The 27,670-nt window shown below is 38.4% G+C and overlaps 2 protein-coding genes across 2 annotated transcripts in view; both read right to left on the reverse strand.

Annotated features, from left to right (window-relative positions):
- Positions 1-26,001, reverse strand: part of PSME4 (proteasome activator subunit 4) — a 99,351-nt gene extending 73,350 nt beyond the window's left edge. The window contains exon 1 of the mRNA XM_061210443.1: positions 25,760-26,001. Within this exon, the coding sequence (XP_061066426.1) occupies positions 25,760-26,001 (242 nt within the window). The remainder of the gene's footprint in view (positions 1-25,759) is intronic.
- LOC133105425 (acyl carrier protein, mitochondrial-like) lies at positions 8,828-9,382 on the reverse strand. The gene has a single exon (XM_061211407.1). The coding sequence runs from the start codon at positions 9,380-9,382 to the stop codon at positions 8,912-8,914; it is 471 nt and encodes a 156-aa protein (XP_061067390.1). The 3' UTR covers positions 8,828-8,911.
- Positions 26,002-27,670: the final 1,669 nt, after the last annotated feature.

The raw sequence follows: 27,670 nt of genomic DNA on the forward strand, positions 1-27,670 counted from the left end.
GCCTGTCAGTAATTACCGTGAAAGTTTCTTAACCACCTAGGCCTGGTAAAGGAAATGGGCTAATGAAGACAATACATAGAGACCCTAAGCCCAGGGCTGCCAGAGATACTTCAGGCTGCTGAATAAACATGGTACAGACTCCTGAAGCCTCCCTCAATTTCACTCTAAATTTAGGAGTAAAAGCTAGAATCATTTAAATGCTACTTTCAGATGAAAACAAACCATATCCCCTAAGAAACAACACATATTTTAAAGATAAAACAGAAGAGTCCAAAGAAACATTTCTTGTTCCCAGTGGCTACCTCAGGCCTTGACAGGGCTCCAAGTGCCCCTGCGGTTATGCACTTACTCTCCCTTGTGGCTAAGAGACTTCTGTGGAAAAACTGAAGAAACACTGCTCTAAGCAACTGAAATAATTTACCTACAAACCTTTTTACTGTAGTATAAACTGTGTAAACATTAGGGACATAAAATTCATAGAGTCCAAAATTTAATACTATGAAAAGAAGAGACCAACCCAGGGATTCTTAGAGGAGCTAGAACTGCTAACAAAACTAGAGATTTTAGGGGGATTACTCAGAAACCTATTTGCCCTGTCAACAGCAAATAGTTCTTGCCAACCAGAAAGTGATTCCTGCCTCAGCATTTCTCAAAACGCAGACCAAGAAGACTTCTTCTGAAGAGCACAGAAAATACTAAAAGAAGAAAATTAATAACTGGTCTTCATTAAAATCAGGAACTTCTATTCACAATAAAACACCATTAAAAATAAAAAAGCCCAGTCAGATATTTGGAATACATATCACCATCTGATAAAGTACTCACCCAAACTACTTAAGAACTCCTTCAAATCAATAATAAACACAACCAAATAAAAAATGGGCAAAAGACTCAGGAAGGCACTTCTCAAAAGACAACATCCAGATGACTGATAAGCATATGAAAAGACACTCAACACCACTGCTCATCACTAAAAGCAAATTAAAACCACAATAGGGGACGGGGACCAAGATGGCGGAGTAGAAGGACGTGCTCTCACTCCCTCTTGTGAGAACACCAGAATCACAACTAGCTGCTGGACAATCATCGACAGGAAGATACTGGAACTCACCAAAAAAAATACCCCACATCAAAAGACAAAGGAGAAGCCACAATGAGATGGTAGGAGGGGCGCAATCACAGTAAAATCAAATCCCATAACTGCTGGGTGGGTGATTCACAGACTGCAGAACACTTATACCACAGAAGTCGACCCACTGGAGTGAAGGTTCTGAGCCCCACGGAGGGGGGGCAACAGGAGGAGAAATTCCTAGACAATCAGACTTCCAAGCCTAGTGGTATTTGATTGCAGGACTTCGACAGGACTGGGGGATACAGAGACTCCACTCTTGGAGGGCACACACAAAGTAGTGTGTGCATCGGGACCCAAGGGAAGGAGAAGTGACCACAGGGGAGACTGAACCAGACCTACCTGCTAGTGCTGGAGGGTCTCCTGCAGAGGCGGGGGGTGGCTGTGGCTCACCGTGGGGACAAGGACACTGGCAGCAGAAGTTCTGGGAAGTACTCCTTGGCGTGAGCCCTCCCAGAGTCTGTCATTAGCCCCACCAAAGAGCCCAGGTAGGCTCCAGTGTTGGGTTGCCTCAGGCCAAACAACTAACAGGGAGGGAACCCAGCCCCACCCATCAGCAGTCAAGCGGATTAAAGTTTTACTGAGCTCTGCCCACCAGAGCAACAGTCAGCTCTACCCATCACCAGCCCCTCCCATCAGGAAACTTACACAAGCCTCTTAGATAGCCTCATCCACCACAGGGCAGACAGCAGAAGCAAGAACTACAATCCTGCAGCCTGTGGGAAAAAACCCACATTCACAGAAAGATAGATAAGATGAAAAGGCAGAGGGCTAGGTACCAGATAAAGGAACAAGATAAAAAAAAACCAAAAAACTAAATGAGGTGGAGATAGGCAACCTTTCAGAAAAAGAATTCAGAATAATGATAGCGAAGATGATCCAGGACCTCGGAAACAGAGTGGAGGCAAAGATCGAGAAGATGCAAGAAACGTTTAACAAAGACCTAGAAGAATTAAAGAACAAACAAACAGAGATGAGCAATACAATAACTGAAATGAAAACTACACTAGAAGGAATCAATAGCAGAATAACTGAGGCAAAGCGATAAGTGACCTGAAGACAGAATGGTGGAATTCACTGCTGCAGAACAGAATAAAGAAAAAAGAACGAAAAGAAATGAAGACAGCCTAAGAGACCTCTGGGACAACATTAAATGCAACAACATTCACATTATAGGGGTCCCAGAAGGAGAAGAGAGAGAGAAAGGACCAGAGAAAATATTTGAAGAGATTATAGTCGAAAACTTCACTAGCATGGGAAAGGAAATAGCCACCCAAGTCCAGGAAGCGCAGAGAGTCCCATACAGGATAAACCCAAGGAGAAACACAACAAGACACATAGTAATCAAGTTGACAAAAATTAAAGACACAGAAAAATTATTGAAAGCAGCAATGGAAAAACGACAAATAACATACAAGGGAACTCCCATAAGGTTAACAGCTGATTTCTCAGCAGACACGCTACAAGCCAGAAGGGAGTGGCCTGATATACTTAAAGTGATGAAAGGGAAGAACCTACAACCAACATTACTCTACCCGGCAAGGACCTCATTCAGATTCGATGGAGAAATCAAGAGCTTTACAGAGAAGCAAAAGCTAAGAGAATTTAGCACCACCAAACCAGCTCTACAACAAATGCTAAAGGAACTTCTCTAAGTGGGAAACACAAGAGAAGAAAAGGACCTACAAACACAAACCCAAAACAATTAAGAAAATGGTCATAGGAACATACATATCGATAATTACCTTAAACGTGAATGGATTAAATGCTCCAACCAAAAGACACAGGCTTGCTGAATGGATACAAAAACAAGACCCATACATATGCTGTCTAAAAGAGACCCACTTCAGACCTAGGGACACATACAGACTGAAAGTGAGGGGATGGAAAAAGATATTCCATGCAAATAGAAATCAAAAGAAAGCTGGAGTAGCAATACTCATATCAGATAAAATAGACTTTAAAATAAAGAATGTTACAAGAGACAAGAAAGGACACTACATAATGATCAAGGGATCAGTCCAAGAAGAAGATATAACAATTATAAATATATACGCACCCAACATAGGAGCACCTTAATACACAAGGCAACTGCTAACAGCTATAAAAGAGGAAATCAACAGTAACACAATAATAGTGGGGGACTTTCACACCTCACTTACACCAATGGACAGATCATCCAAAATGAAAATAAAGAAAGAAACAGAAGCTTTAAATGACACAATAGACCAGACAGATTTAATTAATATTTATAGGACATTCCATCCCAAAACAGCAGATTACACTTTCTTCTCAAGTGCGCACAGAACATTCTCCAGGATAGATCACATCGTGGGTCACAAATCAAGTCTCAGTAAACTTAAGAAAACTGAAATCATATCGAGCATCTTTTCGACCACAATGCTATGAGATTAGAAATCAATTACAGGGGAAAAAACATAAAAAACACAAACACATGGAGGCTAAACAATACGTTACTAAATAACCAAGAAATCACTGAAGAAATCAAAGAGGAAATCAAAAAATAGCTAGACAGAAGTGACAATGAAAACACGATGATCCAAAACCTATGGGATGCAGCAAAAGCAGTTCTAAGAGGGAAGTTTATAGCTATACGAGCCTACCTCAAGAAACAAGAAAAATCTCAAGTAAACAATCTAACCTTACACCTAAAGGAACTAGAGAAAGAAGAACAAACAAAACCCAAAGTTAGCAGAAGGAAAGAAATCATAAAGATCAGAGCAGAAATAAATGAAATAGAAACAAAGAAAACAATAGCAAATATCAATAAAACTAAAAGCTGGTTCTTTGAGAAGATAAACAAAATTGATTAACCATTAGCCAGACTCATCAAGAAAAAGAGGGAGAGGACTCAAATCAATAAAATTAGAAATGAAAAATGAGAAGTTACAACAGTCACCGCAGAAATACAAAGCATCCTAAGAGACTACTACAAGCAACTCTATGCCAATAAAATGGACAACCTGGAAGAAATGGACAAATTCTTAGAAAGGTATAACCTTCCAAGACGGAACCAGAAAGAATTAGAAAATATGAACAGAACAATCACAAGTAATGAAATTGAAACTGTGATCAAAAATCTTCCAAAAAACAAAACTCCAGGACCAGATGGCTTCACAGGTGAATTCTATCACACATTTAGAGAAGAGCTAACACCCATCCTTCTCAAACTGTTCCAAAAAATTGCAGAGGAAGGAAAACTCCCAAACTCATTCTCTGAGGCCACCATCACCCTGATACCAAAACTAGACAAAGATACTACAAAAAAAGAAAATTACAGACCAATATCACTGATGAATATAGATGCAAAAATCCTCAACAAAATACTAGCAAACAGAATCCAACAACACATTAAAAGGATCATACACCATGATCAAGTGGGATTTATCCCAGGGATGCAAGGATTCTTCAATATACGCAAATCAATCAATGTGATACACCATATTAACAAATTGAAGAAGAAAAACCATATGATCATCTCAATAGATGCAGAAAAAGCTTTTGACAAAATTCAACACCCATTTATGATAAAAACTCTCCAGAAAGTGGGCATAGAGGGAACCTACCTCAACATAATAAAGCCCATATATGACAAACCCACAGCAAACATCATTATCAATGGTGAAAAACTGAAAGCATTTCCTCTAAGATCAGGAACAGACAAGGATGTCCACTCTCACCACTATTATTCAACATAGTTTTGGAAGTCCTAGCCACGGCAATCAGAGAAGAAAAAGAAATAAAAGGAATACAAATTGGAAAAGAAGAAGTAAAACTGTCACTGTTTGCAGATGACATGATACTATACATAGAGAATCCTAAAGATGCCACCAGGAAACTACTAGAGCTAATCAATGAATTTTGTAAAGTTGCAGGATACAAAATTAATGCACAGAAATTTCTTGCATTCCTATACACTAATGATGAAAAATCTGAAAGCGAAATTAAGGAAACACTCCCATTTACCACTGCAATAAAAAGAATAAAGTACCTAGGAATAAACCTACCTAAGGAGACAAAAGACCTGTATGCAGAAAACTATAAGACACTGATGAAAGAAATTAAAGATGATACCAACAGATGGAGAGATATACCATGTTCTTGGATTGGAAGAGTCAATATTTTGAAAATGACTATACTACCCAAAGCAATCTACAGATTCAATGCAATCCCTATCAAATTACCAATGGCATTTTTTACAGGACTAGAACAAAAAATTTTAAAATTTGTATGGAGACACAAAAGACTCCGAATAGCCAAAGCAATCTTGAGGGAAAAAAAACAGAGCTGGAGGAATCAGACTCCCTGACTTCAGACTATACTACAAAGCTACACTAATCAAGACAATATGGTACTGGCACAAAAACAGAAACATAAATCAATGGAACAAGATAGAAAGCCCAGAGATAAACCCACGCACCTATGGTCAACTAATCTATGACAAAGGAGGCAAGGATATACAATGGAGAAAAGACAGCCTCTTCAATAAGTGGTGCTGGGAAAACTGGACAGCTACATGTAAAAGAATGAAATTAGAACACTCCCTAACACCATACACAAAAATAAACTAAAAATGGATTAGAGACCTAAATGTAAGACCAGACACTATAAAACTCTTAGAGGAAAATATAGGAAGAACACTCTATGAGATAAATCACAGCAAGATCTTTTTTGATACACCTCCTAGAGTAATCGAAATAAAAACAAAAATAAACAAATGGGACCTAATGAAACGCAAAAGCTTTTCCACAGCTAAGGAAACCACAAACAAGACGAAAAGACAACCCTCAGAATGAGAGAAAATATTTGCAAACGAATCAACGGACAAAGGAGTAATCTCCAAAATATATAAACAGCTCATGCAGCTCAATATTAGAAAAACAAACAACCCAATCAAAAAATGGGCAGAAGACCTAAATAGACATTTCTCCAAAGAAGACATACAGATGGCCAAGAAGCACATCAAAAGCTGCTCAACATCACTAATTATTAGAGAAATGCAAATCAAAACTACAATGAGGTATCACCTCACACCAATTAGAATGGGCATCGTCAGAAAATCTACAAACAACAAATGCTGGACAGGGTGTGGAGAAAAGGGAACCCTCTTGCACTGTTGGTGGGAATGTAAATTGATACAGCCACTTTGGAGAACAGTATGGAGGTTCCTTAAAAAACTAAAAATAGAATTACCATATGATCCAGCAATCCCACTACTGGGCATAGACCCAGAGAAAACCATAATTCAAAAAGACACATGCACCCCAATGTTCATTGCAGCACTATTTTCAATAGCCAGGTCATGGAAGCAACCTAAATGCCCACTGACATACAAATGGATAAAGAAGATATGGTACATATATACAATGGAATATTACTCGGCCATAAAAAGGAACGAAATTGGGTCATTTGTTGAGACATGGATGGATCTAGAGACTGTCATACAGAATGAAGTAAGTCAGAAAAAGAAAAACAAATATCATATATTAAGGCATGTATGTGGAAACTAGAAAAATGGTACAGATGAACCAGTATGCAGGGCAGAAGTTGAGACACAGATGTAGAGAACAAACGTATGGACACCAAGGGGGGAAAGCCATGGGGGAGTGGGGATGATGGTGTGATGAGTTGGGCAATTGGGATTGACATGTATACACTGATGTGTATAAAATTGATGCCTAATAAGAACCTACTGTATAAAAAAATAAATTTAATTTAATTTAAAAATTAAAAAAAAAAAAAAAGAAAAAAACAAACCACAATAGGGTACCACTTCATACCACCAGACTGGCTAAAATTAAAAAGCCCAACAATACCCAGTTTTGGTGAGAACGTGGAGGAACCAGACCTTTCATATGCTACTGATGGGTGTATAAAGTGGTATAGCCACTCTGGAAAAACTGCTTGACATTACCTAGTAAATGTCTATTAGACATTAGACTGTTTAAAATGCACATTCCTAGGCTCTATCTTAAATCTAGTCCATCGAAAATACTGGGAGTGTTAAATGCAGTAAAGCTGTTTCTTTAAAAAAGAAAGGAAATTTTAAAAAATATTGAGAATGGAGGTTGAGAGTCTCCATTTTATAAAAACGACTCCAGTTTTTTCTATATATTTATGCTCAAAAATTCTACTTTAGACCATATTTAGAGACAGTCCATTCCCTTTTTCCAATTAATCTGCACATTAAATTTTACGACTAAAACTTTCTATTAAAATACTTGAAAACCTTGGGAACAGTCAGGATTGAACTTTTGAATAGGATATTTTCTTAAACTATCCAGAATATATAGATGACAAGTCATTATGTTCCATCCTCCCACAGGGGAAAAAAAAAACAGTAAAAGATAATACAAAAGCACTTTTCAACTGCTTCCTCCTCACAACCCTACAGTGTATTAATCAAGTGTATTAATCAAATGCTTTAATTTTTTTTAAAAAATTTATTTGTTTATTTATTTATTTTTGGCTGCATCGGGTCTTCATTGCTGCACACAGGCTTTTCTCTAGTTGTGGTGAGCGGGGGCTACTCTTCGTTGCGGTGCACGGCCTTCTCTTTGTTGTGGAGCACGGGCTCTAGGCGTGCGGGTTTCAGTAGTTGTGGCACATGGGCTCAGTAGTTGTGGCGCACGGGCTTAGTTGCTCCGCAGCACGTGGGATCTTCCGGGGGCTCGAACCCGTGTCCCCTGCATTGGCAGGTGGATTCTTAACCACTGCAGCCACCAGGGAAGTCCCAAATGCTTTAACTTTTAATCTCAAGTAAAGAAAGACAGTGGCATGCCAGCAACAGCAATTATTTAACGAAATGTACAATGCTGTCAAGGTTTTTTCTAGTATATAAGATAAGTTTACTACATATCGAAGGAAATTTAAGTAAAGTATAAAATTATACAGCACTATTGAAATGAACTAAGAATTGGAGCTTGGCTAGAGGCTAAAAATATTGGTTTTCAATACAAGTTTTGTCATTCATCAGTTATTTTTCTTCAAGGCAGTCACTGGGTTTCTAATGTTCTATATCCATCAGTAAAGTAAAATTAACATCATTTCACAGCAACATTAAGACTATATGTTATTATAAAACATATACAACATTTGCAATGAAATTTAACCTTAAGTGTTTTATTTTGAGTAGTCCTAATTACAAGGCAAAAAAATGAAACTTTAGCTTGAAATTTTAAAAACCAGAATTTAAATATTGTCATTGAAAGTACTTAAAAGTATTTATGGATGATTTTTTTCTTCAATCTCACATCTAGCAATATGTCCTAAATAAAAATTCAGAATATCAAAATCAAAATACCAAAAAGCTTTTCAAGAGCACACTTGCAATTAATAAAAATTTCCTGAAAAAACCCTGTAAGTCTGATATAAGAGAATGGTTTGTTAAATTGTGGTTTATGCCTTTAGACTACAATGTAGTCATTTAAAATTGTTTTCAAAGAATTTTTATGGATGTGAAATGTAATATATAAAAAATCAGGATACAAAACATTCACAATATGTAACTAAATAAAAAAGAAACAATCATGCATTAAGATTAAAAAATAAACACTATGAAGAGTTACCTCTTTTTTTTCTTTTATTTTGGTTTTACAGATTTATTTTCAAAGGGCAAAAAACACTTAAGATAATTTAAGTACAAGTCTAAACAGAGTTACTCTGTCAAAGTCAGCAATGATGCAGAAATGCGTTCTCACTTCCAGACACTTGCCAGCATCTTCTGAGTCTTCTCTCAGTGAAGAAAAGGGGTCTGATATTTTATTCATATACCTCCTCCTTATCTACAATGTAATCTACAATTTCTTGTGGGCACATTAACTTCCCCGCATCTAGATCAGGAATTTCAAACCCAAATTCGTCTTCCATGGCCATGATAATCTCCACTTGGTCCAAACTGTCTAAGCCCAGGTCCTTCATAAAATGGGAATTTACTAAGAGCTTTTCTGGGTCAGTCTTGTCATAGACTTTCAAGGCGTAAAGAACACGGTCCTTGATTCCCTCTAATGTCAAAGGGGGTACGTCCTTATACTGGTGGCACAGCTGTGTAACTTCGCCTGGAACCTGCGCAAGTACCGAGGCCGGCTGCGGAGCCCCAGGCCTCGTCCGGGCCCCCAAGGGGAACAGGGTGGTGCTGAGCGGCAGGGCCGCGGCCAGCGTGGGGAGTCTGGGCAGCGGCGCGAAGGCCGCGGGCAGTCGGAGGACACAGGCACAAAGGACACGAGCCGCCATGGCTACGCCGACCCAGGATGCACGGCGCTAAAGTGTTACCTCTTGATGGTCAAACTACTTCATGTTCTTCTATATACCTTTGTTTATTCAAACTCTTCTAAAGTAAACAGGCATTATTTATTATAATTAAAATTAACATGTAAAAACATTTCATATCAACCTCTGTTGTATAATGTTTAAAATTAGGTAATCAATATTTCTGCATTTCTACTATTATCTTAATTAAAAAATCTACTAAAGTCCTACTTAAAAGAGCATAGAAGGGATCCCCTGACGGTCCAGTGGCTGGTCCTTTCACTGCTGTGACCCGGGTTCAATTCCTGGTGGGGGAACTAAGATGCCACAAGCTGTGCAGCGACCAAAAATATAAAAAATAAAGAGCATAGGAGTCAAGTTGTATGGGTCTCACTAGCCAAAAATGAAACCATGAATCATGATAATTAACTACAATGTATGTTTAAATTCACTAAGTTCATAAAGAATAAAAGGTATCACCATTTTGCAATATCTAACAGATGTAGGACAGTTACTGACATCACAAAAAGAGAAAATCAGGGATTACGCATATCCTGATAAAATTATACAATACTATTATATAGTCTTGAAAAAGAAAATGAAACTTTATGTCCTGAATAGCAGCAACAAAATCAATTACTGTGTCTTTACCACTTCAATCTGACTTCCACTAAAGGTAATTAGAATTATGTAATTAATAAAGCTGACTTTAAAAGATACAAATAAAAATTGTGAGCTTACAGAAACTATGCCCTCTTTTCAATTTTTTGTGGGACATCTATAAAAACTGGTTGTAAAATAGGCCACAAAGAAAACCTTACTTAATTCTAACATGTGAATATTATACTAGCCAAGTAGTCTGATTATAATAAAATGTAAATTAGAAAATATTAACCAAGTATAATAAAAAGAAACCAAATCATTTAAAAGCATGCATATGGGGATTTCCCTGGTGGCACAGTGGTTAAGAATCCGCCTGCCAATGCAGGGGACACGGGTTCGAGCCCTGGTCCACGAGGATCCCACATGCCGCAGAGCAACTAAGCCCGTGCACCACAACTACTGAGCCTGAGCTCTACAGCCTGCAAGCCACAACTACTGAGCCTGAGTGCCACAACTACTGAAGCCCACACGCCTAGTGCTCCACAAGAGAAGCCACCGCAATGAGAAGCCCGAGCACCAGAACAAAGAGTAGCCCCCGCTCGCCGCAACCAGAGAAAGCCCGCGCGCAGCAACGAAGACCCAACACAGCCAAAAAAAATTTTTTAATTAAAAAAAAAAATGCCAATACACCTCACTGCTAGAAACAGTAAGTGAACAGATAAAATGCAGGGTTTTCTCATAAACCCAACTCTCCTCTTTTCACTCAATTACCTATTTATTCAAAAAGCATTTCTAGAGCAAATGACATGTACAGCACAAGAGTATGATCCAAATAGTTCCTTTAGGCTGAGAACTCACAATCAGATGTAAGGAGACATGTACTCAGAAAACTAGGTAATATACTGAAGGAGGGGAATAAATGCAGTTTTATCAGAGTTTTGTGATTCTTTTTTTTTTTTAACCAAAGTTTCATCATACATAAGTGATTATTGAACCTAATCTTGAAAGAATAGAGAGGTATCATGACTTTGAATAGGAAACTCAAGGTTAAGATAATCTGAGCATTTGGGGAAAGAGGCAGCAAGAGGCACAAAAGACAGCTCTAGGTAGAGGAACACAGAGAGAACAGCAAACTTCTGTGACAAAAAGACACAGCCAAAAGAACACTGCTTGTTCTATTTCCCCTCTAAAAAGTCAAACTGAGGATCAAAAAAGGGGATAGACCATCACAAACAATGGGATTTCCCTGGCAGTCCAGTGGTTAAGACTCCGCCCTTCCAATGCAGTGGGCGGGGGTTGGATCCCTGGTCGGGGAACTAAGATCCCACTTGCCGCACAGTGGGGCCAAAACAACAACAAACAAACAAACAAACAACCATGGCTGCTGGTTGGAACGATGGGAACATAGGTGTTATATAAAGTGGAGGATGTCTTATGTTTCCATGCTAACTTGTTTTGCAACTCCCAACATTATAATCAACTCTGGATAGACAGAATATTTATGGATTTCAACACAGTAGCCAAGCAAGCAGGAACAGCATGGTTCTACAAGTTTGCTGAGAATTCAAACTGCTCTATGTCAGTCCCTTGGGCAAGTCATTTAACCTTCCAGGCATTTGTAAAACCTGGGTTTTCTCACAAGGCTATGGTGATGGATAATTGATTAATGTGCATGAAAGACATTCTGATTTAATTGCTCTAGAATGGGCTTCCAGGTACCAGTTGTTTTTTATAAGTTTCCCAGATGTCTCACTATGTTTGAGAACCACTGCACCTTAGCAGACTGACTAGAGCACAATATATGCTTTTTAAACTCTGTTAAAATCATTAAAAATATAATACTAATACAATCTGTTTCAATTTATGTTCTTTAATTACTTATGAGGCTAAATACACCTTAAGATATTTGCTTTTAAAAAAATACAAGAAGGGCTTCCCTGGTGGCGCAGTGGTTGAGAATCTGCCTGCCAATTCAGGGGACACGGGTTCGAGCCCTGGTCTGGGAAGATCCCACATGCCGTGGAGCAACTAGGCCCGTGAGCCACAACTACTGCGCCTGCGCGTCTGGAGCCTGTGCTCCGCAACAAGAGAGGCTGCGATAATGAGAGGCCCGCGCACCGCGATGAAGAGTGGCCCCCACTTGCCGCAACTAGAGAAAGCCCTCGCACAGAAACGAAGACCCAACACAGCCATAAATTAATTAATTAATTAATTAAATAAACCCAAAAAGTTTAAAAAAAACAAAGAGTGACCCCCGCTTGCCACAACTAGGGAAAGCCCTCGCACAGAAATGAAGACCCAACACAGCCAAAAATAAAAATAAATTAATTAATTAATTTAAAAAAAAAAATGAGTAGAGGCTTCTTCCTTCAACTCTACCATGCTGTTATCCATTGAACTTCCAGTCAGAAGACCTGGGTTTACCTCAGGTTCTGTCACTAACAGTCAAATCTTTAAAAAAAAAAAAAAAATGGTCAACCCAGAGGATAAACAATGAGTTAAGTGATGGATAATAAGACAATGTTCCTTCAGTATCTGTATCTAGCCATGCTGGAAATCTGTGGATGGTCCCATAAACCTATACATTTTCTTTTTTATTTTTTTTTAAACCAACTATAAGTTGCATCCTTGAGACTTGAGAGGAAAATATTATTGGAGGGGGAGATTATTATTATTTTATCAGGAAAGCAATATATACTTATTTAAATGGTTCAAACAGTACAACAAGCATACAAATTTGAAACTGTTGTCTACAACTGTTAACAGCCTGTATAGTATCCTTCTAGACTTTACTTATATACAAATGTACATATGTATATACTTTATAAAAACATAAATGCAATGATACTATAGATATTACTTACCACTTATTTTTTTCACTTAATAGAAGTCAAGACACTGTTCAATGCCTATAAATATGGATTGGCCATATTCTTTTTAATAGCTATCTAATATTCCATTATAAAAATAATGATTTCCTCAATCTTCTTTTTTTAGGCATTTATGTTATTCCTGTTATTTTTTAAAATTACAAATAATATTTAGTAGGTATCTTTGTATTTACATGTTTACACAAGTGTACAAGCATACTGAACAATGAATTCCTAGCTCAAATTGTTTGACATATTGGTGGGGAATACAAAACACAGAAAATAAGACATGTTGAAATTCATTACAGAAATTAATCTCATCCTGAAGCAGAGTATAAAATGGAATTGGAATGGTATTTTTGCCTGCCTGAGAGGAAAATACTCTTGATGTCCCAATCAAAAGTGCTATCTTTGTCCTCTCTGCCCCTTATAGCTCGTACCAAACTTGAGTATTTTTCACATTCTATCTCATACTATAGTTATGTATGTAATACATTATTCTATTTCTTTAGCTGACTGAAATCTACATGGTGGCAGGGACCATGCCTCTGTACCTATTTAACCTTTGGCTCTAACCAGAGATGAAACAAGGTGAACATTGAGAAACATTTTCTCAACTGACTGAATGTATAATACCTTGAGAAATACAGTGATGTAAGTAATTACAAACAGCTCATTAGGGCTAGTTCTATTTATAAAAAGAAAGAAAAAAAAAAAACCCTTCAAACTAACAATAAATATTTGACCAAATTAAACAAATTGACTTTAAAACATTGAGAGTAGGTTTCCAAAACACTGAAAACCAGATCTATCATCTTTACCAAGTGTAGTACTTCTGATGGAAGGCACTAAACAAGGAGATCTGAGGTCTATACTTCTCTTTACCCCCATCCACCACAGGCTGAACAACACAAGAGTTCCAGCATATTGAATGTCAGAGTTATATCCTTTATGACTTACTAAATTGACAGGACAATTTCTAGAGTAATAAAGTCATTCAATATTAACACCTAATGATGCCTCTGTTCTTTTCCCAGTTGCTTCTCTGTTGAGACATGGATAAGGGGCATTCATTTCTCGAAATGCTTTACTGAGTATCAATTAAGGGCCAGACATGGCAACAGGCAATGGACATAAAATAAGTAACAAATGGCCCCAGAGCATGCAGCCTAGAGAGGGAGACAGACAACTGATTATTTCAATAAGTTAAAGTCTGAGTAGAGACTTTAACACTTGCGCTCAATTTGCTCCATCTCTGTTCCCACACATTAAATGGCTTTCTCCAAATTCCTCCATACCTAACCAAATCCTATCTCAAAGCTCAGCTGCTGTTTCTCCTTCACTGGTAGTCTTCCCAGGCAACACAGCCCAGGGAGCTTTCCTCATTCTGGACACATGGTTAAGAGCAACAGCCCTGTGTTCAGCAGGGAAATAGGCTGTTACATAACCTCACTAAGACTCATTTTTTCCATGGTAAAATTGGGATAATAAACGTACCTACAGTTAAATGTTTGTGAAAATCAAATGAAATAATGAATATAAAGCCCTTAGCATAGTGCTGGCACATTCTGAGCCCTCCACAAATGGTAGGTAGTATCTATACCACTCATTTAACAATCTATGAATGCTCTCTTGTAAAATCCCTCTGGTTACTGATATTTTTAAACTGTTGCAACTTTTTGTTTCCATCCCTTGTATCTTTATAGCTCAATAAGTAGATGTGGATTATATATCTGTAGTACTGAAAGAAACCTGTAAAATCAGTAGCTTTCAAAATTTTTCGGCCACAACTCACAGTAATAAATATATAATACACTATACACAAAAACATATGTATAACTGAAACAAAGGTCATGATTGTTCACCCTTATTACTTCCAAATTCACTCTAATTATGTTAGTCTCGTTCAACAAATCAAACCAAACGAAACCACACCCAAACTGGTCAAGACCTACTAAACTGATTTCATAACACTTCGGTCATAACTGAAAACTTGGAAAATTCTCTATAAACACTTATAAATGAACATATAGATGAAATATTATGAGACACTCCAGACAAACAAACAAAAAGCAAACCACAAAGTGAAAAGGACTTGGATATTTGTCTGTTAAATTTTGAGTGTTTTTTTTTTTTTAAATCACACTTTTTTTTTAAGTCTTTATTGAATTTGTTACAATATTGCTTCTGTTTTATTATGTTCTGGTTTTTTGGCTGCAAGGCATATGGGCTCTTAGCTCCCCCACCAAGGAGCGAACCTGTACCCCGTGCATTGGAAGGCGAAGTCTTAACCACTGGACTGCCAGCAAAGTCCCTAAATCACACTTCTAAATCATTACTGAACTGTTAAATGCCAACTTTTCTCCTGCCATTCACAAATTAGGGACCTCCGTTTGTTATATGTTGACAGAAATTTGACAACATTTTATCAACTAGGATCTCTGGAAGTAACCTACCTTCCCTTAGAAAACAAGCTATGCCAACTAAGCTCTTCAGGAATCTGTCCAAAATATAAGCACTCACATGCATTCATAAAATTTCTTGCTCTAAAAGCTTCTACTTCATCCTTGGCTTAAAAAATAAAACTGTCATACAGAGAACAAAGTAGTGGTTACCAGTGGGGAAAGGAAAGGGGGAAGGGCAACATAGGGATAGGGGATTAAGAGGTACAAAATATTATTTATAAAATAAGCTACAAGGACATATTGTACAACACAGGGAATATAGCCAATATTTTATAATAACTATAAATGGAGCACAACCTTTAAAAATTGTGAATCATTATCTTGTACACCTGTAACATATATCATACATCAACTATTCTTCAATTAAAAAAATAAAGGAAAAAGGAAAAAAGAAAATTGTCAGCATCAACAGACAAATGGATAAAGAAGATGTAGTACATATATACAATGGAATATTACTCCGCCATAAAAAGGAACGAAATTAGGTCATTTGTAGAGACGTGGATGGATCTACAGACTTTCATACAGTGTGAAGTCAGAAAGAGAAAAACAAATATCGTATATTAACGCATATATGTGGAACCTAGAAAAATGGTACAGATGAACCGCTTTGCAGGACAGAAATAGAGACACAGATGTAGAGAACAAATGTATGGACACCAAGGGGGGAAAGTGGCGGGGGGGTGGGGGGGGTGGGTTGAATTGGGAGATTGGGATTGACATATATACACTAATATGTATAAAATGTATAACTAATAAGAACCTGCTGTACAAAAAATAAATTAAATTAAATTTTAAAAAAAGAAAAAGAAAATCGTCAGAAAATGAAATGAAACACCCACACTTAACAGTCCAAAGATTACTAACACATTCTATTTAGACTGCCTACCATTAGAAGATTATAAAGCATTTTTTGAAATGGAAACAAAGAAAACAACAGCAAAGATCAATAAAACTAAAAGCTGGTTGTTTGAGAAGATAAACAAAATTGATAAACCATTAGCCAGACACATCAAGAGGAAGGGGACTCAAATAAATAAAATTAGAAATGAAAAAGGAGAAGTTACAACAGACACTGCAGAAATACAAAGCATCCTAAGAGACTACTACAAGCAACTCTATGCCAATAAAATGGACAACCTGGAAGAAATGGACAAATTCTTAGAAAGGTATAACCTTCCAAGACTGAACCAGGAAGAAATAGAAAATATGAACAGACCAATCACAAGTAATGTAATTGAAACTGTGATTAAAAATCTTTCAACAAACAAAAGTCCAGGACCAGATGGCTTCACAGGTGAATTCTATCAAACATTTAGAGAAGAGCTAACACCCATCCTTCTCAAACTCTTCCAAAAATTGCAGAGGAAAGAACACTCCCAAACTCATTCTATGAGGCCACCATCACCCTGATACCAAAACCAGACAAAGATACCACAAAAAAAGAAAATTACAGACCAATATCACTGATGAATATAGATGCAAAAATCCTCAACAAAATACTGGCAAAGAGAATCCAACAACACATTAAAAGGATCATACACCATGATCAAGTGGGATTTATCCCAGGGATGCAAGGATTCTTCAATATACGCAAATCAATCAATGTGATACACCATATTAACAAATTGAAGAAGAAAAACCAAATGATCATCTCAATAGATGCAGAAAAAGCTTTTGACAAAATTCAACACCCATTTATGATAAAAACTCTCCAGAAAGTGGGCATAGAGGGAACCTACCTCAACATAATAAAGCCCATATATGACAAACCCACAGCAAACATCATTCTCAATGGTGAAAAACTGAAACCATTTCCTCTAACATCAGGAGCAAGACAAGGATGTCCACTCTCACCACTATTATTCAACACAGTTTTGGAAGTCCTAGCCATGGCAATCAGAGAAGAAAAAGAAATAAAAGGAATACAAATTGGAAAAGAAGAAGTAAAACTGTCACTGTTTGCAGATGACATGATACTATACAAAGAGAATCCTGAAGATACCACCAGAAAACTACTAGAGCTAATCAATGAATTCGGTAAAGTTGCAGGATACAAAATTAACGCACAGAAATCTCTTGCATTCCTATACACTAATGATGAAAAATCAGAAAGAAACCTACCAAGGGAGACAAAAGACCTGTATGCAGAAAACTATAAGACACTGATGAAAGAAATCAAAGGGGACACAAACAGATGGAGAGATATACCACGTTCTTGGATTGGAAGAATCAATATTGTGAAAATGACTATACTACCCAAAGCAATCTACAGATCCAGTGCAATCCCTATCAAATTACCAATGGCATTTTTTACAGAACTAGAACAAAAGATCTTAAAATTTGTATGGAGACACAAAAGACCCCGAATAGCCAAAGCAGTCTTGAGGGAAAAAAAAGGAGCTGGAGGAATCAGGCTCTCCAACTTCAGACTATACTACAAAGCTACAGTAATCAAGACACTATGGTAGTGGCACAAAAACAGAAATATAAATCAATGGAAAAGGACAGAAAGCCCAGAGGTAAATCCACACACCTAAGGTCAACTAATCTATGACAAAGGAGGCAAGGATATACAATGGAGGAAAGACACTCTTCAATAAGTGGTGCTGGGAAAACTGGACAGCTACATGTAAAAGAATGAAATTAGAACACTCCCTGGCCCCAAACACAAAAATAAACTCAAAATGGATTAGAGACCTAAATGTAAGACTGGACACTATAAAACTCTTAGAGGAAAACACAGGAAGAACACTCTTTGACATAAATCACAGCAAGATCTTTTTTGATCCACCTCCTAGAGTAATGGAAATAAAAACAAAAATAAACAAATGGGACCTAATGAAACTTAAAAGCTTTTGCACAGCAAAGGAAACTACAAACAAGATGAAAAGACAACCCTCAAAATGGGAGAAAATATTTGCAAACAAAGCAACAGAAAAAGGATTCATCTCCAAAATATATAAACAGCTCATGCAGCTCAATATTAAAAAAACAAACAACCCAATTAAAAAATGGGCACAAGACCTAAACAGACATTTCTCCAAAGCAGACATACAGATGTCCAAGAAGCACATGAAAAGCTGCTCAATGTCACTAATTATTAGAGAAATACAAATCAAAACTACAATGAGGTATCACCTCACACCAGTTAGAATGGGCATCGTCAGAAAATCTACAAACAACAAATGCTGGAGAGGGTGTGGAGAAAAGGGAACCCTCTTGCACTGTTGGTGGGAATGTAAATTGATACAGCCACTATGGAGAACAGTATGGAGGTTCCTTAAAAAACTAAAAATAGAATTACCATATGACCCAGCAATCCCACTACTGGGCATATACCCAGAGAAAACCATCATTCAAAAAGACACATGCACCCCAATGTTCATTGCAGCACTATTTACAATAGCCAGGTCATGGAAGCAACCTAAATACCCATCGACAGACGAATGGATAAAGAAGTTGTGGTACATATATACAATGGAATATTACTCAGCCATAAAAAGGAACGAAATTGGGTCATTTGTAGAGACGTAGATGGATCTAGAGACTGTCATATGGAGTGAAGTAAGTCAGAAAGGGAAAAACAAATATCGTATATTAACGCATATATGTGGAACCTAGAAAAATGGTACAGATGAACCGGTTTGTAGGGCAGAAATAGAGACACAGACGTAGAGAATAAACGTATGGACACCAAGGGGGGAACGTGTTGGGGGGCGGGTGGGGGGGTGGGGGGGGGAAGTGGTGTGATGAATTGGGCGATTGGGATTGACATGTATACACTAATGTGTATAAAATGGATAACTAATAAGAACCTGCTGTATAAAAAAATAAATTAAAAAAGTCTATGTGTTTGAAAAAAAAGATTATAAAGCATTTTTAATAATTTTTTAAGCAACCTCCAACTTACCTGAACTAAAATACTACTCTCAAACCCATTTCACAGCTGCAATGGTGTTAAGTTTTTTCTTAGAAAGGGAAAAAGCCTTTATTACATTTTTTAACTCTAAAATTTAGGGTCTGTGTGTTATGAATAAAGCCAAATTAGCATAAAAAGGTAATGACCACTACCAAAATTTTATGGTTCATCTATCAAAAAATTGTAGTAATGATACTCTAAATTTTTAAGCACTAAATATTTAACAATAATAATGACAGATTTATTTTTAAATGAAAATTTCAAACTCCCTGATGCAACCTATATAATCTGCTCTCTTCTCTAATTAACTTTGTTAAACCCCACTCCCCATAACCTCTCTCTTTGGGTTATGAAACACACCATTCTCTTCCTCAAACAAGATGCTCCTTCCCTCTTCTTTGGTTAAATATACACTTTCTTTTCAACCCAGTATTAAAACAGATCTCACCCCAAATTCGTTTTCTCCATTTTGACTGTAAAAGTAACAATTCATCAGAAACTGCATAATGCTTTAGTTTACAAGGAACAAAAAAGTTAATTCTAATATTACTGAGTACCTATGAATGTATATACTGCTGCACTAAATGCTGTGGGTGCAGGGAAGGAGAAGTAAATATGGAAGACTCTGACCCCAAGAAAGCTCACAGTAGAGAGAAGATAGGTACACAAAGAATACAAAAGCATGAATAAGGGATCAAGAGAGTACACTAAAAGGGAAGAAATGCTGAGCACAGGCCGAATATGGAAGTAGCCAACTTCAGGATTCCAAATGGGAATATTTATAGTATGTGCTGCTTTTAACATTCCAGTGGCCAGTATCAATGAATACAGAGGATTTTTGTTGTTTTTTTGCTTGCTGTTGCTTTTATTACCATGTCTCAGCTTGCTTTTCACACAGTACAAATGAGATTTTGGTCTAAATTCTCTACAAACGTTAGAGGAAACACATATTTGAATTTTATATTTAAAAAAATGTGGGAGGTGGGGAGGGAGATTCACTAGAAATGAGTCTCACTTAATAGAAAAAAAAAAAGATAACTCCCAGGTTCTACAATGAGAACAACTGGTTTAGAAGTTGTGTATTTATTTACTAATAAATAAGGGTCCCTTAAAAAACGTTAGTGATTTGCCTCTGTTTCACTTCAATTAAGAACACACACTTCAAAGACAATTTGATTTTATAAACACTTCATCAAGAAATTGTTTGTAAGTGATACATTCAGATCTCAAAAGAAAAACACATGGTACTGTTTTACTAACTGTTTTCTAACTGCCTTTCTCGGTGCCTCAATGTAGGGCATTAAAACACACCAGTCAGAGTGAGAATTTTTTTTAAGTAATGCGCTTAGCATTCATATTTCCTTCCCCCAAATTTCTTGATGGAGTTACGTCTTGCTTGCTCTGTCCTAAATGAACAAAAATGTGCACTAAGAGAAAAAGAACACTCTGGAACTTCCCTGGAGGGCGGAATTCTTTCACTGACATATCCCAAGGGACACAAACAGTGCCCATCCCATACAAGGCACTCACAAAATAATTTGTTCAAAGAAGACTCCTGTCTCTACTACTTTGCATCAAGCTATGTATTAACCTATGAACCTCAGTGTCTTCATTTTTAAAATAGAGATAATTCAAAGGAGTCCTTGTTATCCCAGGATTGATTCTATGTCTCCAAAGTTAAGACGGGAAGAAAAAGATGTCATAATATGAAAATATTCATTAATGAGCTATTTCTTTTATCTCTGTCCATGAGGTCTGTTTATAGTGAACCTTAGACAAAACAATGCAAATGAAATGGAAACTCAGGAGTAAAATTACAAATTCTGCAAAGAACCCAACTTCATGAGGTTGATCAAAGTAATATTGTTACTCTTTTAGGTTTGATAATGATATTGGTATTGACTTTTTGTTTAATTCCTTTTCCCTTAAAGATATATAATGGAAACATTTATGAATGAAGAATATGCTTCAAAAAAAAAAATGGTTGAAGGGGGTGGTGGTAGGAGACACCTAATTGGCCATGAGTTGGTAACTGTTGAACATGGGTGATGGGTACACCCAGGTTCATTATATTATTCTTTCCTCTCCTGTATATGTTTGACATTTTCCATAATAAAAAAATATTTAAAGCAAAGAAAAAAAGTTAGAAAACTATTCACATCAGAATCACACATATAGTCAATGACAAATGAGACTCAGGCAGAAATAGCCAGTTAACTAGTAAAGAGAAAACTGACAAGGTGTTTTAAAAGAAAGAGTAAGAGACATCCCTGGAAAATGGGAAGAGCCTCAAATATTTTTAAAAATATATGTTTGACATTGCTATGAAAAATCAAACATGTGTATGTGTAGGAGCAGGGGGTATATGAGAACTCTTTGTACTTTTTGCTCAATTTTGCTCTGAACCTAAAACTACTCTAAAAAATAGTATGTTAGTTAAAAAAAAACAAAAAAACAAACAGAAAAAAGAGTGAAAGATAACTTACTGTGCTGTTATACAACTTTATCAGAAAAATTTGTCTCTCCAAAATCAATCAATTCATGTATTTTGTTTTTTCCTATGGAAAATCAACTTTCTCCCTACAAAATTTTGGGTCCTGTTTTGACTGTGGCCACTTAAATAACAGAGACAAACCTTTTCTACTACTTTCTCTAACTGGCTCTCACTGATGAATGTGGCAATTTGTCAAGATTTTGAGATTCTTTTACAAATAAAAAGCTTATCTTTATTGTGTACTTCACAATTTCAATACTCAAATATTACTCTATTAAGTACATCATGTTAGTAGACAAGATTAACACTGAGATTTAGTGGTTAGCATTTTCTTCTTTCTTCTCTAACATAGAAATGATATGGATTTGGGCGCTCCTGTGGTCACATATTGCTTTCCACAAGAGGAGGTTAGTGTATTTGATAATGTGTATCTTGACTAAACAAGTTTCCAGTGGTTGCATAATCTAATTAAATACATTATGTGGTTTAATCCAATTCCTATCAAGTAAGGCCACATAATATTCTTAATAATAATTAAACAAGGGAGCTACAGTTTAATTAGCAAATTAATCATTAGCAAATGATTCCTCAGTATAACACAATCATTTCATTATATATTATAATACAATCATTTTATTCACAGCAGAGAATATAACATTTTCACTGATACAAAGCATCTAAATTTGCTTCATAATACTCCAAACTCACACACTTCACTAAAATCAAAACTCTGCTTTAAAAAAAAAAACACAAAAGAAAGAAATGATCTAATTTTGTGTTTAAGATTTTGCTTTTATGAAACAATTCGCTGCTAAGCTTTAGGTTTGAAAAACCATGCGTAGTCTACACTCCCACTCTCCAAAAGAGGACTCTAAAGCTAAGAGAGGTTAAGCAAGACCAAGATGATAAGAGTGGCAACACCAGGTACAGATAAACTTCTTCTGACTAGACCTCACTGCCTCTCATGAAAGGTCCAGAAGGACAAGGGAGAAAAAGCGAGCTTCAAGATTACCTTTCTTCAACTGCTTTCATTCTCTACATGGGCCATACCAGTTATTTACAGATGCCTTTTACTCAGGGTCCAAGAGCTGTCTTAACTGCTGTTTTTCAAAGACCATTTAGTTTGTGCCTCTCTTCTCTAATTTGTTTCCTTGCTTCTTAAAAACTAGTCTCATGATGTATGATGCCACACAATCTCACTTCAACAGGCAGTATTAATACTTTAAGCTCTCTGTACAAGAGAGCTTGTATTATATCACAGGGCCAATTTTTAAAGTACACAGAAATAACCTTTCTTCACAGAGATCTGCTAAACAGACCTGCAAGTCTTGAGATAGATTAAAAGATAATTATAACCATCAAAATGAGATAAAAAGTTAAAAAAAACGGGTGGGGGGTTTCTTGAGTATCTCCTAAACCAGAACTCTACCCAGTCCTGTGACACCCAGATTAGGGATGTATACTTCTGGTCAGGGATCCAGTCCCAGTGTCTCTGAACAGCATTTACACACTGGTCTTCTTTAGGAATGCACTTGATCTGTGCAACTATTTCCAGTAGTTTACAAACTTATCAAACAGTCCTTGGAGAAAGATACACACTGGCTTATTTGAGGCTCTACAGGATAAAAAATAAAATCATAAAATGCCAGAGCAGGAGTGTTTCTCAGGAATTATTTAGTCCAACTCCCTCATTTCTCTCACAAGTATACTGAGACACATGATTAAAGTAACTTGCCCACAGTCACAGAGCTAGTGGGAGAAATTAGATTTTATTTTCATTACTACTTTCCATTCTTCTACAAAGTACTAAGTATGATCACTACTAAGGTAACAGAGCTATCATCACATGTTTTGGCATCATTTAGATGTAAACTTGTGCAACACACACAAGGCTTAAAAACAACAAGCACAACTATAAACAGGTCACCTTAGCATGACTTAGGAGAAAAAATACACCCAAGATCACAACATGTCCCACCAAGTTCAAAATGTCTCATAGCGTAATCCCAAGAATCAGCCTGCAGCATTTAACCACGGTTCCAAAATAAAATTCTATCTGATAGCATTTCTTGCTGGTTACTTAGATATAAATGGTTTGACGTTCATAGGTTATAAAGCTGTGTAACTGCAATCTTGCCCTAAACACCAAGGACTGTCTCCACTGTATTTTTAGCCCTTTCTAGGTAAAGATACTTATACCTAAAAGCCAAAAATAATAAACCTCCAGGTGTTAATTTGCCAAGCTTAGTTACAATAAAAATGTCAGAAAACAGTGCTTAACTATGCCTGTGTAGATTCTCCATTAATAAATCCAAACCAGATATGCATTCACACACTGGTTTATTTATATATTGTGCATCTAAAAGGAGCTGTTTGTGTCCCCCAAAATGGTTATTTCCTGAAAAATCTAATCTAAGTGATTAAAATGAGGAATTACTGGAACTGACAAGGTAACTTTATTTTTACTGTGCCCAAGTAACACAAAAACCTAGGAGGCTCACTTGAAAAAACTGTGTGAATTTTAATAATTTATAAAACATTCTTCTGTTTTAACCAAAAGTGGTTCTTCTCCCTGTTGCACTTCTTTTTTCCCCAAGTCTCCTATGGATCCTAACACCACAAACTTCTTCAAGCTCTAACCGAGAGGAGAGCTGTTAACCTTGACATAAATATGGTCACTCTTTGAAAAGGGCAAATTAAGCATTTGAGTTTTGCTCTTTAATTAAAAAGGTAATTAGTGCTACCACCAGCGACAACTGGAGATGAGAAATTTGTCAGAGGCTCCCTAATAATTGGCAGATAAGAATCATCCTGTGAGGAAATGTAGAAAAGGCGACTGCATTACAAAACCCTGAGTCATCACCCAGTTCACTCAGCAGATTTGGGTAAACATTAGATAAGTGATTTATGTCTTGTGTGTTCAGCCACCCATACCGACATGCATGAATATACAATGTTACCAGATTTTATGTATAGCCAAACAAACAAGATACAGCACAATTCTCTTTTAAAAAGTTCTTCTGACACAGTGAAGATGCCCATCTAGCAAGTATGTCTCTAACCTTTCCCCCAACTGTACTTTACTCGGTTTCCCCTAATTTCAGTGGCACTGTAGTTTGCAGCCAGTTTATACCAAAAAAAAAAAAAAAAAAAAAAAGGTAACAAAAGAAGAATAGAACAACTGAGATTGATTTAGGTAATCTATATTCATCTGAGCAGCTCAAAAATTAACACAAGCCCGATACTAATAACGCCCAGGACAACTTGACAGCTTCCTTCTCTATTTTCCTTAGTATGGCACATTTCCAAAGGAAATGTCATAAAAGGAGCAACACACTTTCCCGAGGTTCTAAGACTCAACATTCTCAACATTAACGTCTAGTACACAGCCCAAGAATGCGCTGAGGGCTGATTTTAAAACAGTCTTTTCAATCAAACCCACAAAGACTGAGAAGGCCCAAAGAAGCAGAACCTAGAAGTTCCCTACGGCCTCCTTCCCATTCAGAAAGTTACTAGACGCGAACTGAGGGATAGGAAGAGGCAGGGACCGTAAGGGAAGAAAAAACTGGAGTCAACACCAGGAAAAGTCAAGAGATGTTCGCCCAAAGACGAATCCTCTCTGCTCCCTCCCGCCACCGGCAAAGGTCCAAGGAGGACCCCTGGGGGACCGCTCCTCTCTTTCCCTGCGGGTCCAGTGCCCTCACGCTCCCCCTGGCCCCGAATGTCGGAAGGCAACAACCTTGGGGAGAAGCAGCTGCGAAGGACACAGAGGGCTGGTGAGAACCAGGGAGATCCCGTAAGAAAAGTGGCAGGGAGGAAGCTTGAGTGCTTCCCAGGCTTCGGTCGCGACCCTGGGATTACTGCACAGAAACGATCAGCCCGAACCGGGGCAGAGTTGAGGGTCCAGCGGTCCGGTGCGGACAAAGAGCCTCCCCCCCCAACCCCCCGCGGACGCCTTCACACCGAGCCTTTGCGTCCGGCCCATCCTGCAGGCCCCGGCACACTTACGTGGAGAGTTTCCTGGTCCAGAAGAGGCCCCCGGGCCACAGCTCTTGGAGCTGCACTGCCCGGCCCAGGTTGCTTTTGATCTGGGCCAGCTGCAAGTCGGACTCTGCGTCCAGCCGCTCGGCGTAGGGCAGCAGCTTGTTGTAGACGATCTCCTTCTGCGGGACGAAGCCTCGCGGGTCCGGACCGGGGCGCCCGCCCGGCTCCAAGGGATCCCCGCCGCCCGCCCTTTCGGCCGGCTCCATGAGACCAGGACACCCCCCCAACCCCCTCCCACCCTAGCCCTCCCCGGCCCCCACCCCTCTCCGGGCTCCGCCTCCTCCGCGTCGTCGTCGCCCTCGGCCCTATCGCTGGGCCCCCTCCCCTGGCCGGCGCGCTGCTGGCCCCGCGCGGTTCCCGGTTCGTTGGCGGCTGCAGCAGCCGCTCCGCCCGCGCCGCACCAGCTCGGCTGGTGACGCTGCAGCCGCCGGGCCTGGAGGTTCCGGACGAACCTCAAGTCACTTCCGGGGCGGGGCCGGGCGAGGCGGGGCGACGACGTCGGAGGAGACGGCGACGGCGACAGCGACCCTGGGTGCCGCGCCTTCCTTGCAGTGGGCCGGGCTCGGAGCCCCCACCCCGAGGTCCCACCGGCCGAGCTCGAGGCTGTCCCACCGGAAACGCGAGGCCGAATTCCAAGCTATTGTCCTTCCTCGCGTGGGGTCGCGTGCTCCCTGCGTCTGCCCTCGGGAGCGTGTGGTCGCCGTGGCCTCGGACCAGGCGCTCCACGTAGTCCCCCATGCCAAGTTCATGGAAAAACCTAGGTACTCTGTCCATCCCACTTGTTGCTGATAGATTTTTTACTGTGTCCCCTTTAAGCCCCCGTCTTTCTGGCATTCTCCTGGCCGCCCTCATTCCAAAGAAAGGGATTCAACAAATTCATTCAACAAATATTAATTGAACTACTGTCTGTCAGACACTCCTTTTAGGCCCTTGAGATGGAAAATTTAAGAGCACCTGGTTTCTGCCCTCCTTGGACTTAACAGCCGCATGGAGCTATTGACTAGGGAATAAGCAATAACAAGACAATACTGCTCTTAATTGCTAGATAAGTACAGGATGCTTTGGGGACACCTAAAGAGGACTTCAAACTGGAGGGGTGTCAGGTAGTTTCCTAGAAATGATGCTTAAAGTTGAGGTTAAGGATTGAGTGCAAATTTTGTTAGGAAAAGAAGAGAGGGGAAGGTATATTTCAGCTGAGGGAGAGCTCAGGCTGCAAGCATGCACTCTAGGAATTCAAAGTTCAGAATGACTGAAGATTGCTTGCAGAAAGGGGAGTGAAGAATTGAGACTGAGAAGGACATGCTAGGAAGTTTTTAGAGCTTTATCTTAAAGGCAACAGGAAGCGGAAAAATTAAGCATAGCAGTGGCATGATATAATTTACATTTCTGAAGAATCACTCTGGCTTTGTGTGGAGAGTGGATTAGAATAGACAGAGTTGGAAACTGGCAGACCCCTTAAGGAAATGTGACATAATGGTGGGCTGCATGTCAGTTGAAATGATTCGAGAGCTGTTTCAGCAAGAATGGCCTGAGCTTGGTAGTTGATTGGATGTGAAGAGTGAAACAGAGGGAGAAGTCAGGATGATGTCAGATTTCTGGCTTGGGAAACTGAGATAGAGAACACAGCAGAAACAGCTATGGAGGCAGAATGCCTAAGGGATGGGAAAATATTTTCATGTATGGATCAGAAGGGTCATCTAAAAATGGATATGGATTAGCATATAGGTGGATTGGAGGGAATGAGATATAGAGTATTGTTAAAAGATAAATGGAGGCATATTAAAATTTTTAAGAGTTTATTTGAGCAAAAATTTATTGGAATTGGGCAACACCAAACCAGAAGTGGTTAGGAGCGCTAACAGGAGCCAGGGGAAA

The sequence above is a fragment of the Eubalaena glacialis genome, chromosome 14, assembly GCF_028564815.1.
Source record: "Eubalaena glacialis isolate mEubGla1 chromosome 14, mEubGla1.1.hap2.+ XY, whole genome shotgun sequence".
Lineage (NCBI taxonomy): Eukaryota > Metazoa > Chordata > Mammalia > Artiodactyla > Balaenidae > Eubalaena > Eubalaena glacialis.

What these genes read in the sequence shown, in the direction of transcription:
- LOC133105425 (XM_061211407.1), bottom strand. Translation starts at nt 9,382, where the DNA reads ATGGCGGCTCGTGTCCTTTGTGCCTGTGTCCTCCGACTGCCCGCGGCC.